General features: G+C 39.2%; 1 protein-coding gene across 6 annotated transcripts in view; it reads right to left on the bottom strand.

Moving 5' to 3' along the window:
* Positions 1–13,382, bottom strand: part of PDE1C (phosphodiesterase 1C) — a 304,120-nt gene that overhangs the window by 92,428 nt on the left and 198,310 nt on the right. For all 6 annotated transcript variants that reach the window (XR_006601374.1, XM_045062853.1, XM_004762602.3 and 3 more), the window contains 4 exons: positions 9,491–9,604; positions 7,439–7,621; positions 6,408–6,474; positions 1,191–1,307 (listed from right to left, as the gene is read on the bottom strand). Coding sequence is in view for 5 of the 6 variants with exons in the window: in XM_045062853.1 (XP_044918788.1) it covers positions 1,191–1,307; positions 6,408–6,474; positions 7,439–7,621; positions 9,491–9,604 (481 nt within the window). In the remaining variant the exon portion in view is untranslated. The remainder of the gene's footprint in view (positions 1–1,190; positions 1,308–6,407; positions 6,475–7,438; positions 7,622–9,490; positions 9,605–13,382) is intronic.

Raw genomic sequence — 13,382 nt, forward strand, 5'->3', positions numbered from 1 at the left:
TGTCAGAGATTAATTCATCATCAGTTTTAAAAATGAATATCGAATAAGCCTAGGTTCCTGGGGCTGTTCATGAGAGATCCATGAGCCAAGAAAATGACAGGTAAAGGTGTGCATATGTGCACAAGCTTTGTTCTGTGGCAAGGGTCCTGAGCACCCACCAGATTCTCAGGCCCATTTTTGACACAAAGAAATTAAGAACCATAAATACAGCATTTATGGCTATGGAGGAAACATGCTCCCGAGTACACGGTCCTTAGGAAAATGATAAAGAACCACGCCGTCAAGAGAAATCAATACGTTATGTTAAAAAAAAAAAAAACCAAACCCCTGCATTTTCTAAAGGCTTACCCCCATGATAAGAGAAGTCTGAAGAGCATGATAGGAGAGATGTCACCACACAAATGCAAAGATGCCCTGGAGAACCTGGCCAGACCCCTAGAGTCAGTGGTATTACAAAGCAGAGGGGATTGAACGCGGGAAACGATTCATGTTCTTTACTTAAAGTTGAAGAATTAATTTGAAGCATGAATGGCTGGGAAATACCAGTGACCTGTCATGGATGATAAGTGAGAGCATTTGTCTACGCTTGAGCCAAGGGGTGGGAAAAAAAGTTTGCAGAGACAGCAGATGCTCAGTCTGTCTCCATTACTGTCTCCACACCAGCGGTGATGGACAGTACACGACATCAGGCTGAAATGAGATCTGTGGAGTCCCGCTAGCCCACACTTCAGGCTGTACTTCTAGGAAGACTGGAACCAAACTGTGCAGATCCATCCTCTCGCCTGCTGTGAGCCCCACCCGGCAGGGGCATAAGGACACATTCCCACCACCAGACTTCAGGGCAGCGGCAGTCTGGATGATGCTTCCCAAGTCCCACAGCAGTCTTCAGTCTATATTAAAAGGACTCCCTTGGTCTTAACCCAAAAGTTATGGAAGGATGGACAAATGTGGGGCATCTGGACACTCGCCTTTGGCTCAGGTCATGATCCTTGAGTCCTTGGATCACGCCCTGTATTGGTTTCCCTACTCAGTGGGGAGTCCGGTTCTGCCTCCCCTTGCCCAACAAACTTCTGCTTTCTCACTCACTCTCTCTAAGGTAAACAAATAAAATCTCTCTTAAAAAAAAAAATAAAAGAAGGAGAGAAAGAGAGATGGACAAATGCATGCATTTTTTAAAAGTAGGCACTGACCTTGAAACGGCTGATCAGATCATAACGGGTGAGTAATTCATAAAAAATGAATTTCAGTGCATGATCCCCGCTGGCCTCATTGAGGGAAAAGACATCAAAGGACCACTTGTCCACATCCTGCATGGAGGGAAGGGAGAAAGAATGCATTAAGTCCCCAGCCACTTGTACAGATACCTGTCTCCCCACTTGGAGAGTCACCCCACAACCTTCACCCAGGATTTCATAGCCCAAGACTCTAACACCATTTCTGCCCTCAAACTTTTCCCAGCTTGGCAGACCCACATAGCATTTACTAATAACATAATTAAATAGTCTTACTACTTACAAGAACAACTATAATTTATTGAGTGCCTACCATATGTGAGGCATTGTGATCAGCGATAAATACATAATGTATCCTGAAAACGAATCTAAATGGCAGGTATTATTAGTCACATCTTACAGATGAGAAAACTGGTTAAGTTAATTTCCCTAAGACCTATCACAAGGGCAGCGCTAGGGACCAAGTGGGATCAGGACACAAACACAGTCAACAGATGCCTAATCTCAGGCTCTTTGCATTAAGCCTGTCACTACCACTGCTGAATTTCAAACGTTTATTTCACTTCATGACAACCTAAGTTGCTTCCCTATTGCAAACATCTCCCCAGTCCCTTACTATTATCTCCTGACTTCCTTAGTCCACATTTGATTATGTTAATCCACTTAAAAGTCTTTAGAAACATGTTTGATGCGGAACACAAATCATGTGTCCATTCAGTTCAAACTGCTGAGCTAAAACCATGGAGAAAGCCTTCATTTCACAAAACAGGAAAATGTGACCACTTCTGGTGTCACTGATCTGTGAACCTCGTCCTCATATCTGTGAGCCACTTTACTAAAAAAAGTAAAACTGAGAGCTAAGCTGAATGCACTCCTCACACATCAGTCTTTAAACTTTATCAGTCTTGAAGTTCAAAGCCTTGTCTATAAATAGCTACTCCAAAATAGATGTAAACATTGTCTGATGTGTCTTTGACTTACAACCGGCTACTGGTGGATATAGTAAACAAAGGTGTGTTTAAACAGCAGTCAAAGCAACAGTCATTTGGTTTTCTTGTGTCAAGAGTTTCACTTTCAGGGATGCCTGAGTTGCTCAGTCAGTTAAGTGCCTGCCTTTGGTTCAGGTCATGATCTCAGGGTCCTGGGATTGAGTCCCACATTGGATTCCTTCTTCAGCGGGCAGCCTGCTTCTCTCTCTGCCTGCCATTCCCCCTGTTCTTCTCTTTCTAACAAATAAATAAAATCTTACCAAAAAAAGAAGAAGAAGAAGAGTTTCACTTTCAGTAGGTATAGAAAGTGTGTTGTCATAAGTGGACATAGATGAGACCACACAAGGACGCATGTGAGACCATACAGAGAACAGGAAAAGTCAGATGGTTCCCTGGAAGAGACTCTTCTGGAACTGCTGGCCTGAGGGGCTCTCACCTCAGCCCTCAGTGCATTCCAACATCATCCATCTATCCCAACCCTGTCCTTCCTCAAACATCCCAACCACTGAAGATCATCCCAAGGCTATTAAGGGTCTCCCTCATGGACAGGAGGGCACAGGAAAACTGAAGTATATATAGGGAAAGCCAAACTTTTCCAAAAGGCTTTCAACTGGCTTGTTTCAGTTGACTCTTAGTGGTAACCTCACCTCAGCCTTCTAACATTTCTCCTCCATTATAACAACTAAAGAAATAGCTACAAGCTGAGCACACTGTCTGTGCCAGGCAGAGTGAAAAGGGTTTATATACATTTGCTCATCCTCATATGCCTACATATAGGTGTTACTTCCCCCACTTTTAAGGAAGTGTCTAATGCCATTTGGTACCAGAACTAGGTAGTAATACCACTGACATCATTGTCAACAGTGATATCATTGTCAATAGAGGAGATTGTAAACTCAATGAATACATAATGTGACCCAAGCCTCATGCCCTAAATATACCAATAGGGCCTAGGCCATAAACAGTGGGGCCCTTTAAGAGTAACCTAAGATCTAAAGCTTCACCTTAGCTACTATAATTGATGTTGCCATGACATCCATTAGTCCTAAGGAAAAGTCCACTGACAACTCAACAGGTGAGAAAACACTTTGTCACATTTGCAATGTTTACTCTTCTCCAGAATGAATAAAAAAAGAGAACTATCACTGAAAATAGAGAAATGATCACAGTAAGAAGTCAGGATTGATTCAGGATCTCAAGACTTAGAGAAACAGGATGAGTGTAAATAGTCATTGGGATGTTCTGTCCCGCTACTCATTTTATGTGATTTTTAATCACAGCCTTTGCTGTGATTCTCAAATTTTAATGTTCTACAAAACCACCTGAAGTGCTCAGGAAAAATGTTGATTCTCAGCTGAGGGACTTCCAGAATCCTGGCCTGGGACCTAGAATCTGCCTTTTTAACAAGGACCAAGTTTAACAGTCTTTAACCCATCTTAAGCCATTCTTTTTCTCTTACCAGACATGGCCCAAGTCCCATTCCCAAGGAAAAACTTCAGGAACTTCCTGTCAGTCTAATGTAATGGAAGCCTGAACCTCCTCTTTTCCTCCACTTTAAACCTAGAGTCTACCCTGGGCGATGCCTTCTAAACAACAACACTACTTCTACAGTTCCAATAGCCCCACCGCAAAAGCCCAGAGATGACTCCCCCAAATCAGAAGCTAGCATATATTGGATGGAAAAAATTAAAAGAACAATGCTGCAACATATTTCAAAGTTAGAGATTGGTGGTGGATATTCTCCTACTTAAATGTGATTTCATGCCCTGTTCTTACATTAATCGCAAAGGTTAATATGACTGTGGCATGAAAGTCATTTTATTGAATTATACTCTCTCAGTTGGCAGGGGGTGCTTTCTGGGAATAGAAGAAAGCAATGACCATTTCATAAAAACTGCTGGCAGTGAAGTAGAAATGACCATTTCTTAAACAGGTACTACCTAAAAACAGAAAAAAAAAAAAAAAGGAAGAAAAGAAAGAAAGAAAGAAAGAAAGAAAGCAAATATCTGTGTGACTCCGCCAGCTCATCTTCAATCCACTGCAGATAAAACCAGAGTCTAGGGAGGGGGAAAATACTACCTTGTAAAAAGATCTTAAAATCCCCCAGTAAGCAGGGGCCAGGCTCAGGAGAAAACACAACTCTAAACTTATGCACATTATCAGCAATACTTCTGCAGAAGGGTAGCAGTTCAGAGAGTTAACTTAAGGGTACTTAAGATAAGCAGCATTTAATCTTGGTCTGAATCATCTAGGTTCCTTTCTCCTCAGAAAGACAACATGTGGGCATCTGACAGTGACCTTCATATACCAGGTCGCTCCACATCTTTTTCAGAAAGGATGCTCCAATCCAGAGGAAATGTTTTTATAAATGTCTTAATACTTGTATAACCACCTGTATTTATGTTCATGACAAGAGAAGAAATTAAAGGACTCTTTTCATGTCCCGAAGATTTTCATTGAATGATTTGGGTTCAGTTATGAAAATCAATGCAGCTTCCTAGCGGGTGTTATGAAACATCAGATCTCATGCAGTGATTTCACTGATCACATGGCAAATGTGGCTGTAAATTACACTGGTGCACTGGGCACTGGGGGGGGAGTACTGAAGAGGAGTAAGAAGAAACGTGTCTTCTTGCTGCATCTTTCTTGAGCATCTTTTCTGTTCTTAGGATGAGTTAAGAGACAGAAAATGGACAACTGGTAATTTGAATATAGGGTCTCACAAATTTAACTAGTGAATGTCTTTAGGCAAGAGAAAGAGACTGAAATATAAAATCAAAATGGCCCTAAAAGTCTTTCTTGACATTAAGTTGATCATGAAGCTCTCCCAACCCTGATTCTATAAGTGGGTAATTTAAGTATCATGTAATACATGTTTCAGATTGCAGAGACAGACAACAGTAGCCATAACAATAGTCAGAATGGGGGAGCCTGGGTCGGGCAGTTGGTTAAGGGCCCTACTCTCAATTTCAGCTCAAGTCATCATCTCAAGGTCATGGTATTAGCCACATGTTGGGCTCCACACTCAGCAGGAAGTCCATTTGAGGTTCTTTCTCCCTCTCCCTCTGCTCCTCCTGCTTATGCTCTTTTTCTCTCTTTCTCTAAACTAAATAAATAAGGGGTGCCTGAGTGCGTCAGTCATTAGGCGTCTGCCTTCAGCTCAGGTCATGACCCCCGGGTCCTGGGATTGAGCCCCGTACCAGGCTCCCTGCTTGCCAGGAAGCCTGCTTCTCCCTCTCCCACTTCCCCTGCTTGTGTTCCCTCTCTCACAGTCTCTCTGTCAAATAAGCAAACAAATCTTAAAAATAAATAAATAAATAAATAAATAAATAAATAAATCCATCTTAACACACACACACGCATCCATATGCTAGGATGTCCCTAAGCAAATGGATGACATGATTCCGTGTAAAGACACCATGCAGTGTCAACTGGCCGAGTGATCCTGACCCTTAGCACAGCCCCCATGCTCAAATCCAGAAGCCAAATCAGCTTTAGCACAGCCAGGACAGCCTCCAACCAGTGGATCTGAACAGACACAGCCCTAAGAGGAATACAGGCACTTTGAGGCTCTTAGAGAATATTCTATACAATTCTAAGAGCTTGCCTGAGTGGGAGTAATTCTGCAAGATTTAGCTCACTGAAACTCAAATACCTGTGTAACTTCCCATGGAACTTTCAGGCTCCGTGAGAGTCTTAGGTAAACAGGAGTATGTATAGGTTCTGGGGACACACATTCACGAGGAAAATGTTATCGAACACTTACTATGTGATTGGAACTCTGGTATCAGACCTTAGTTCTTCTGGCTCTAGTTAACTGTATTTTTTTAAAAATCTCACTAAGTCTCAGTTTCTTCATCTACAAAATGGACTTAGAGTAGATAATCAGATAATGATACAACTATGATCCCATCAAAGACCCCACCCCATTGATGGTGATGTGGATAGGCATGAGACCCACATAGTCTGATTTTAAAAAAAAAATTAGCAAGTCAAAGGCAAAAAGATCATGATACTGTAAGAACAGGTAAGTAAAAAACAATGAAAGAATAAGTCAGGAATGACTGGGAAACCTGTAAGTGAACCATAAATGAAAGCCTTTTATTCTCTAACAACAAATATAACTGTACCTCTTATAAGATACCATGTACACTGTCAGACGTTTTTTTTTTTTTTTTGGTATTACCTTTAATGCTTCAATAACAGCTGGTGGGTAGCTCAGTCCAACCATGTTTGATGTTCTTCTATACATTCTGGCAAAGTCAGAGGGAGAAAAATGCAGTATTATTTCTTATGAAGAAGATTTACACTAAAATACTGACAAATACGAGAAGTTGGGTCAGCCGGTGAACCAAGAAACAGTTTTTAATAACCTTTTTCAGAGTCATTCAAGTGGCCTCAGACAGAGTTACATTTGAGAGAAATTAAAGCAATCCCAAATACATGAATCATTGGAAACAAACAAAAATTAATCAATGGGCCTCAAATTGGAAATTCAGTTATTAAAATGGGTCAGTACTTCTGCCAGAAGTGAATTATAGTATAGCATAGATAATATGCAAAGGAGTATTTTAACCTGAATGAGGAACACCTATGGGCAACTCATTTGGAAGACCTTGTTCTTTAGAACTCTCAAAAACAAGAAGGAAAAATGTCCCAGGTGACCTTTGAACTGAATATGGCATTTCTAAGACCTGTAAATGTGCAATAAGGATTACAGGAACAATAAATTGATTTGTGAAATAATGATCGTAGGAAAACTAAATCAATTTCTGGAATCTGTTTCTGGGGAAGGGGGCAATTTAATTTAAAGAGCAAAATGGCTAACAAAACTGGAAAGCATCATGGGGAACTCAAAGCCTTTAAATAAACTGTCACCCCCCCAGGTCAACAACCTCAAGGCATCCCTGCCCTGTTCCCTGCCCGTCAAAAGACGGTGGATTAGATGATGTTCTTTTTTAAAAATGGGAGATTGAACTGACACCAAATCTTTTCTAGTCAACAAAAGGAGTTCTGAGAAAAGGCAAAGAATTGTCCTAATGAAGCTACAAAGATGAAACAAATACATTTTTGCAATCTCTCCTTCATGACTACCTGTTTCCACCAGCATTTTCAGTGTTTATAAAGATACAAAAATTACATCAAAGCAAAGTTTCCAGTTATTGGAAACAGGTGTCTTTTTTGCTGCTTTGGTCCCTGAATGGTAGCCCTCCTTACCTCTCCACAAATATCCCAGCCTGCACTGCATGGACAATGCTCTTGAACCGCGGCTTCTCCTCGCTCCTTCTGAGCATCATCCCCATCTGCCTGGTGAAGGTGGAGGCCAGCCAGTCTCGGACCTCAGAAGGCACTGCATCCGACTGAATGTCACTGAGCTCATCCTCCGTATCCAGAAGTCTCCTGAACACAGGAAACACAACCAGGACACTGAGATTACACCTGCATTTGGAGCTCTCAGAACAGCTGTTCCTTTCCACCCCACCTGAATGCACAGGTACAAAGAAACTGAACAAATATGGCCACAAAAAATGCAGCCCCTTTTTGGTAAGGCTTATAAAAGTCACCATTGTCTTTCAGGATGGTTTGTTCTACCAGACTGTACAAAGAAACAAAGAAACCAGAGAAAGTAAGTATGCTTCCTCTCAGGCTATGGGTCCCAGACCCACTCCCCTAAGGAGCCCCCAGTATCTTGTGGAATTTGAATTGGATCTAAATCTTCCATTTAATAATGCATTCACAGGGCGCTTTGCTTAGATGGACCATGTGGTGTTAGTTTGTGTTTAAAAAAAAAAAAAAAGAACATTTAAAGACTTTGCTATAGATAACAATACTGTATCACAAACTTCAGAGTTGCTAAGAGACTAGATCTTAATTGTTCCCACCACAAAAAAATAATTATGATTCTGTGGCATGATGGAGGTATTAGCTAATGCTCTGGTGATAATTATATTACAACATATAAATGCCTTAACTCAACACATTATACAACTTAAAGCTATACAAAGTTATACATCAGTTATACATAAATAAAATAAATCTTTAATAAAAACAAATTTAACATAAAATAAAAATAATTTTTTAAAAAATTAAAAATTTTTAAAAGAAAAAGAAAGACTTTGTAAAATATTACCCAAATCATATCAACCCAGTCATCTGTGGTTATAAACGGAAATGATGTCAATTGATATTCATTCTACTTTGATAGAACAGTACAGAAATGTAAATTCTAAATTCAAGCAAAATTTCCAAAATAATGCAGTTCCTTATTTGAGCTCAGTGATTTAAGTCATCTGTAAGATATGCTTAGCTGATTTTTCAAATTTGTTCCTAGGTCAAACCACCAGAAGAGAACATAAATAATGGTAAGTTATAATAAAATTGTATTTTATACTTACATTAAGCCCTACTAAAAATAAGCTGTAATCAGGTATCAATAAAAAGAGTTTTTTAAAAAGGTTGTTGGGTTTTTTCTTTTTTATTTTTTCCTTTAGACACATCAATTGGAGGACGGATAAAATGTAACATTGGAAAAAATGATGCTATCAAATTTCCCTAAATTAGGAACCAAGGAAGTCACCAAAAACTAAACCACCACGTGCATACTCCTCAGATTTGTGAGAAATCCTTTCAGATTGGAATCTGGCATAGAGAAGTTAAGCCGAGAGAGGAGCCTGAATTAGGAAAGAGAAGAAAAGCCTTGCAAATTCACCATGTCAACATTTTTCAAAAGAAAAGTACTTTTGCTCCTTTCAGATGAATTTGGTGACAGGCAGTGCTTTAATACCTTTTGATAATTCAGGTGGGAAGAGTCTATTAAGAAAATTGATAATGTACAAGATCAAAGGAGGAATTCTGGGTCCTTAAGAGGAAAAATGCTTTAAGGTCACTTCAGGAACCTCCATTGACAGACAATGTGAATTAACACATGAACACAATTTTTAGGCTGAGGTTAACAGTGTGCAATTATTACAGTGGAACTCTAGACCTGAGAAGAAATCTTACCATGTTTTTAAAAATCACTTTTTCTCCTCTTCCATTATCTTACTTCATTATCACAATGGCCATGTCAGAGAAGTTTAGTTAGCTCTCTTTCCCATGAGGAGGCACAGAGGCTAGGAGAGAGGTCCAAACTTCGTTTTGTGGAAACCCAAGCTCCATCACCCCCCATTTGAGTGGTACCCCATTACAGGCCAAGGGGGACATTTCAGAAAAGCCACATAACAGAAAACCGACCCTCAGTGTACTAACATTTTGACACATTTTGCTTACCTGGTTTCATCAATGTACACAGATTCAAGCACCGTGGCTGCATATTCCAAATTCTTCTTAAGATCTACCACTGAAGCCTCGCCTCTCTCTAATTGTTTGACCAAAGACCGTAACCTAGGGGGAGAAAAGACACAACTAAATTAGAATAGAGAAGACCACGAATAATCCTACAATCCCAGCAGCACATTTTACAGGCACAGAGTATTTTTATTTATTCCAATTTACCTGGAAGGAAAATAGAAATCTAATGATGGAGCTGACCAGCATTTCTCAAAGGAGCAAATTATTAAAAAAATGTATACGATTTCGCCATTGTGAAGCAAGAACAACAATGTTCTCAACCACCAGGCACAGACCACCCCAAGACCTTCTAGCTGTCTTTTATCTTTCTAAGAATTCCTTAAATTAGCAATGTTGCTGCTTCTCTAATTTCAATTTTTTTAAATTTTAATTGGATATAGTAAAGCATGAACCACACCAACGTCACCAAATACCACTTGAGATTCTGCTATGTTAAAAATTAAACTGTTTGTTCAGCCATGACCAACTTCTTGAGCCTGCATGAGCAATCTCATGGTCAAAGCATATTCCAAAACAGGTGAAGAGATTCAGAGCACCAAAATACCCACAGAGGGCAACATAAGGAATACACAAAGATAAATTACTTTACTGGGCAAGAGGAATTCCTCTAGGGGTAGATAAATACCTCAGCTTTAAGGAAAAAAAAAAAAGAGAGAGAGGCTGGACGGTAAAGCAAAGTACTGAAGACAAGATCTTCCACTAGTCAAGTGTTTCAGAAAGTGTAAGAGAAATGATAAAGTAGGCTCTTTCATTTACATCAACATTATCCCCACAGGGAAGGGGTTAGTATATATGAGAGCAAAAAAATAACAACAGATGATCAAAGTCCAGTAACTGAGAACATTGTAAAAATCAGAGATGTGGAGGTTGGACAACTCCTCGGGCTGTTTGATGGCCAGCAAAGGAAAGAACAGGAGCTTTGAGGACAACCTTGGGTTTGAGCCCCGCATCACAACATATTAGCTATGTTATACCAGGTAAGATATTTAACTTCCCTGAGTGTCAGCTAAATGATGGAGATCCAACCACCAAATTTTCTAAGTTGATATAAAGTTAAATCAAACTTTATATCATAAATAATATATGTAATATATGTGATATATGTGATGTGATATTAATATATTCACATCAAACATGAGGTTTTTTGAGCTTTATTTAATATAATTAACATATCACATTGTGTAAGTTATACACCATGGTGATTGGATACACATATATATTGCAAAACAATTAGCACAATAAGGTTAGTTAACACATCCATCATCTCAGACAATTATAACTTTTTTCATGGTGAGAACATTAAAGATTTACTCTTAGCAACTTTCAAGTATACAATATTTGAAGCTAATAACTTGCTAATTATAATTACCAAAACACATTAGATCCCCCGAATTTATTCACCTCAAAACTAAGTCTATATTCTTTGACCAACATTTCCCCTTTCCTGGTTGTTTTTCTAAAGGCAATTGTTACCTTCATTGTCACTGTTGTTATTCAGTGATCTTGATGATCCCAGGCAACCAGATGGGAAACATTCTAGCAATATACTTAAGATTATTATCAAGTCTCCATCTCCCAAGTCTGTTTGCACTCTCCTGACTTCAAAATATTCTCAAGATTTGCCGTCCTAAGTGAGGATAGTTTACTTTGTGGCAAGGTGTAAATTATTCCCCTCCAGATCTCCATGAAAACGATCAGCAGTAAAGACTGAGGAAAAACTCTGGATCCACCTTAAACAGTATGATCAGCCATACAAAAGAAATTCCCAGGGATTTCAACAATGTAAAATACAAAAGAAATGAGATTGAGCGTGGTCACTACCTGACTTATGACTCTCCAACATGTTAACGGGAAGTAGACAAAGGAAACCAGCAGAGGCCTCTGTGGGCCCAGAGGTGAGGATCAGCCCTGTGGTTCCCATTAGGAAGTGTTCTGGGTTTCAGGGACAGCAGGACAGGGAGTTGGCATGGAAGGGCTTACCAGTCACTCACACAGAGTGGACGACCAGTCTGCCAAAGAATGGGGAGATTGTAGCTGTGAGCCCTGAGATCTATTCCAAATAAGGTTTGGAAGTTCTTTAGCAAAACACATTCCTGGCTAGGTTTGCCTCTGATTTTGACTCTCACCTCCAGGGGCCCAACCACCCCCAAGCTGTCTGGACTCTCAACTAGCAAAGTAAAATGAAGGTAAATTTAAGAATTTTAAAAATTTTCTCTCTTCATTTGGGGCTTGAAGATTCTACCAGGAATTGACATGACACTCTATTGAGAGATTGAGAAAACTAAGAGGAAAAATGACAAAAAGAAAAAATATGACTAGGCAAATATAACATTAATAAAAATCAGAACCATATAATCCTGTCCACTTATAATAGGTCTTCCATAAGAAATAAACAAACTTAAGCAGCTTTAATCGAATAAGTTTTCCTAGACTGAAAAAAAATATTTATAAGCAGATAAAAAGGGATCAGATAAAACCAGGAAAAAAAATACATAAAAACATCCAACATATGCTGTTGTAATTTTCTATTTCAAACAATAGAGAAAAGAACTGGCAAATCTTAGAAAATAAAATAATATGACTTAGAAAGTAACAGAATTAAGTTGGCCATAGACTTCTACCATGCCAAATACCAGAAAGCCATTTAACAGTCATACCGTTTTTTGAGAATAATGTGGTATAATTTAAGATATCTATGTCTATACCTATATTTAGTAGAATTGCCAAAAAACATATTCTCAGGTGTGGGCAAGTTCAAAATTTCATCATTAATATGATTTTCTAAAAAACAAAAACAAAAAACTTGAAGGCATATTCTAGAACAGTGATCTTTCAAGGGTGGGAGTAGATTCCTAGGTCTCCCATTAAGTGGACTACGGATATGTGACTTAGATTTAACAAAGCCCATCTTTACAAAATAGACAAGTAGTTTCAAAAAGAGTTTTAAAAGTGGCAGATGAAATACAGTGCTAATTATGCGAAGTCAAGTAAATATGAAAATGACTGACACTTCTTTTCCTAAGAGAAAAGAAGTTCATAGTAGAAGGGCTTCCTACATCACTTTCGTGAACTAAAAACCAATGATAATCAGTCAAAAACAATTGAAATGACCAAGAACATCATATAGAGTTTCAATTTGAATCCATGATTATGAACGATTCCCGCTCCCAGGAAAGCACAGTATTAGGCAATCAAGCCCGGAAGAGCTTCCTATCATCCTGGGATCTGGCAGCCAGGGCCACAGGCCAAAGCAGGGGTGAGGTGCCTGGTGAAAGCATCACCTGGAATTCCATTCAACAGTTCAGACCAGAGCACTGAAAACCACCTCCCCTGGAAAGTTCCAGGCTGAGTGCCACAAGTAGCAGAAAATCAAGAGTGCGGGGCTCCATCCTGATGTAGTCTCCAAGAGTACCAGACCAACACCAGGCACACCCACATTTATATAGCCGGTGTGAAGGTCTGCCCTGACAGATAGTTGTAAACAGAAGCAAAACACATAACCCAATGGCTTCAACAAATCCAGAGAAGAAATAATATAGAATGAAGTATCTTTAGGATAAATAAAAAGTACTAAAAATTCATATCTACTTCTGTTTCTCGGCTTGTGAGATGAGTAAAAGGTTCTGTCAACACCCTGGCAGACATAAAGGAAACCTAGAACACACCCACTGTGTTTAAGAACACCTAGCTGACATCCACCTCTCTTTATTCAAAAACAACCAAACAGAAAAAATATATATATCAACAAAAAGATTTCAGCATTCAAGAATGCAAAGAATACCACACTCAAAATGCAGAGAAAAGAATCACT

Source organism: Mustela putorius, unplaced genomic scaffold, assembly GCF_011764305.1.
Source record: "Mustela putorius furo isolate JIRA1106 unplaced genomic scaffold, ASM1176430v1.1 tig00003845_pilon_pilon_pilon, whole genome shotgun sequence".
Taxonomy (NCBI): Eukaryota; Metazoa; Chordata; class Mammalia; order Carnivora; family Mustelidae; genus Mustela; species Mustela putorius.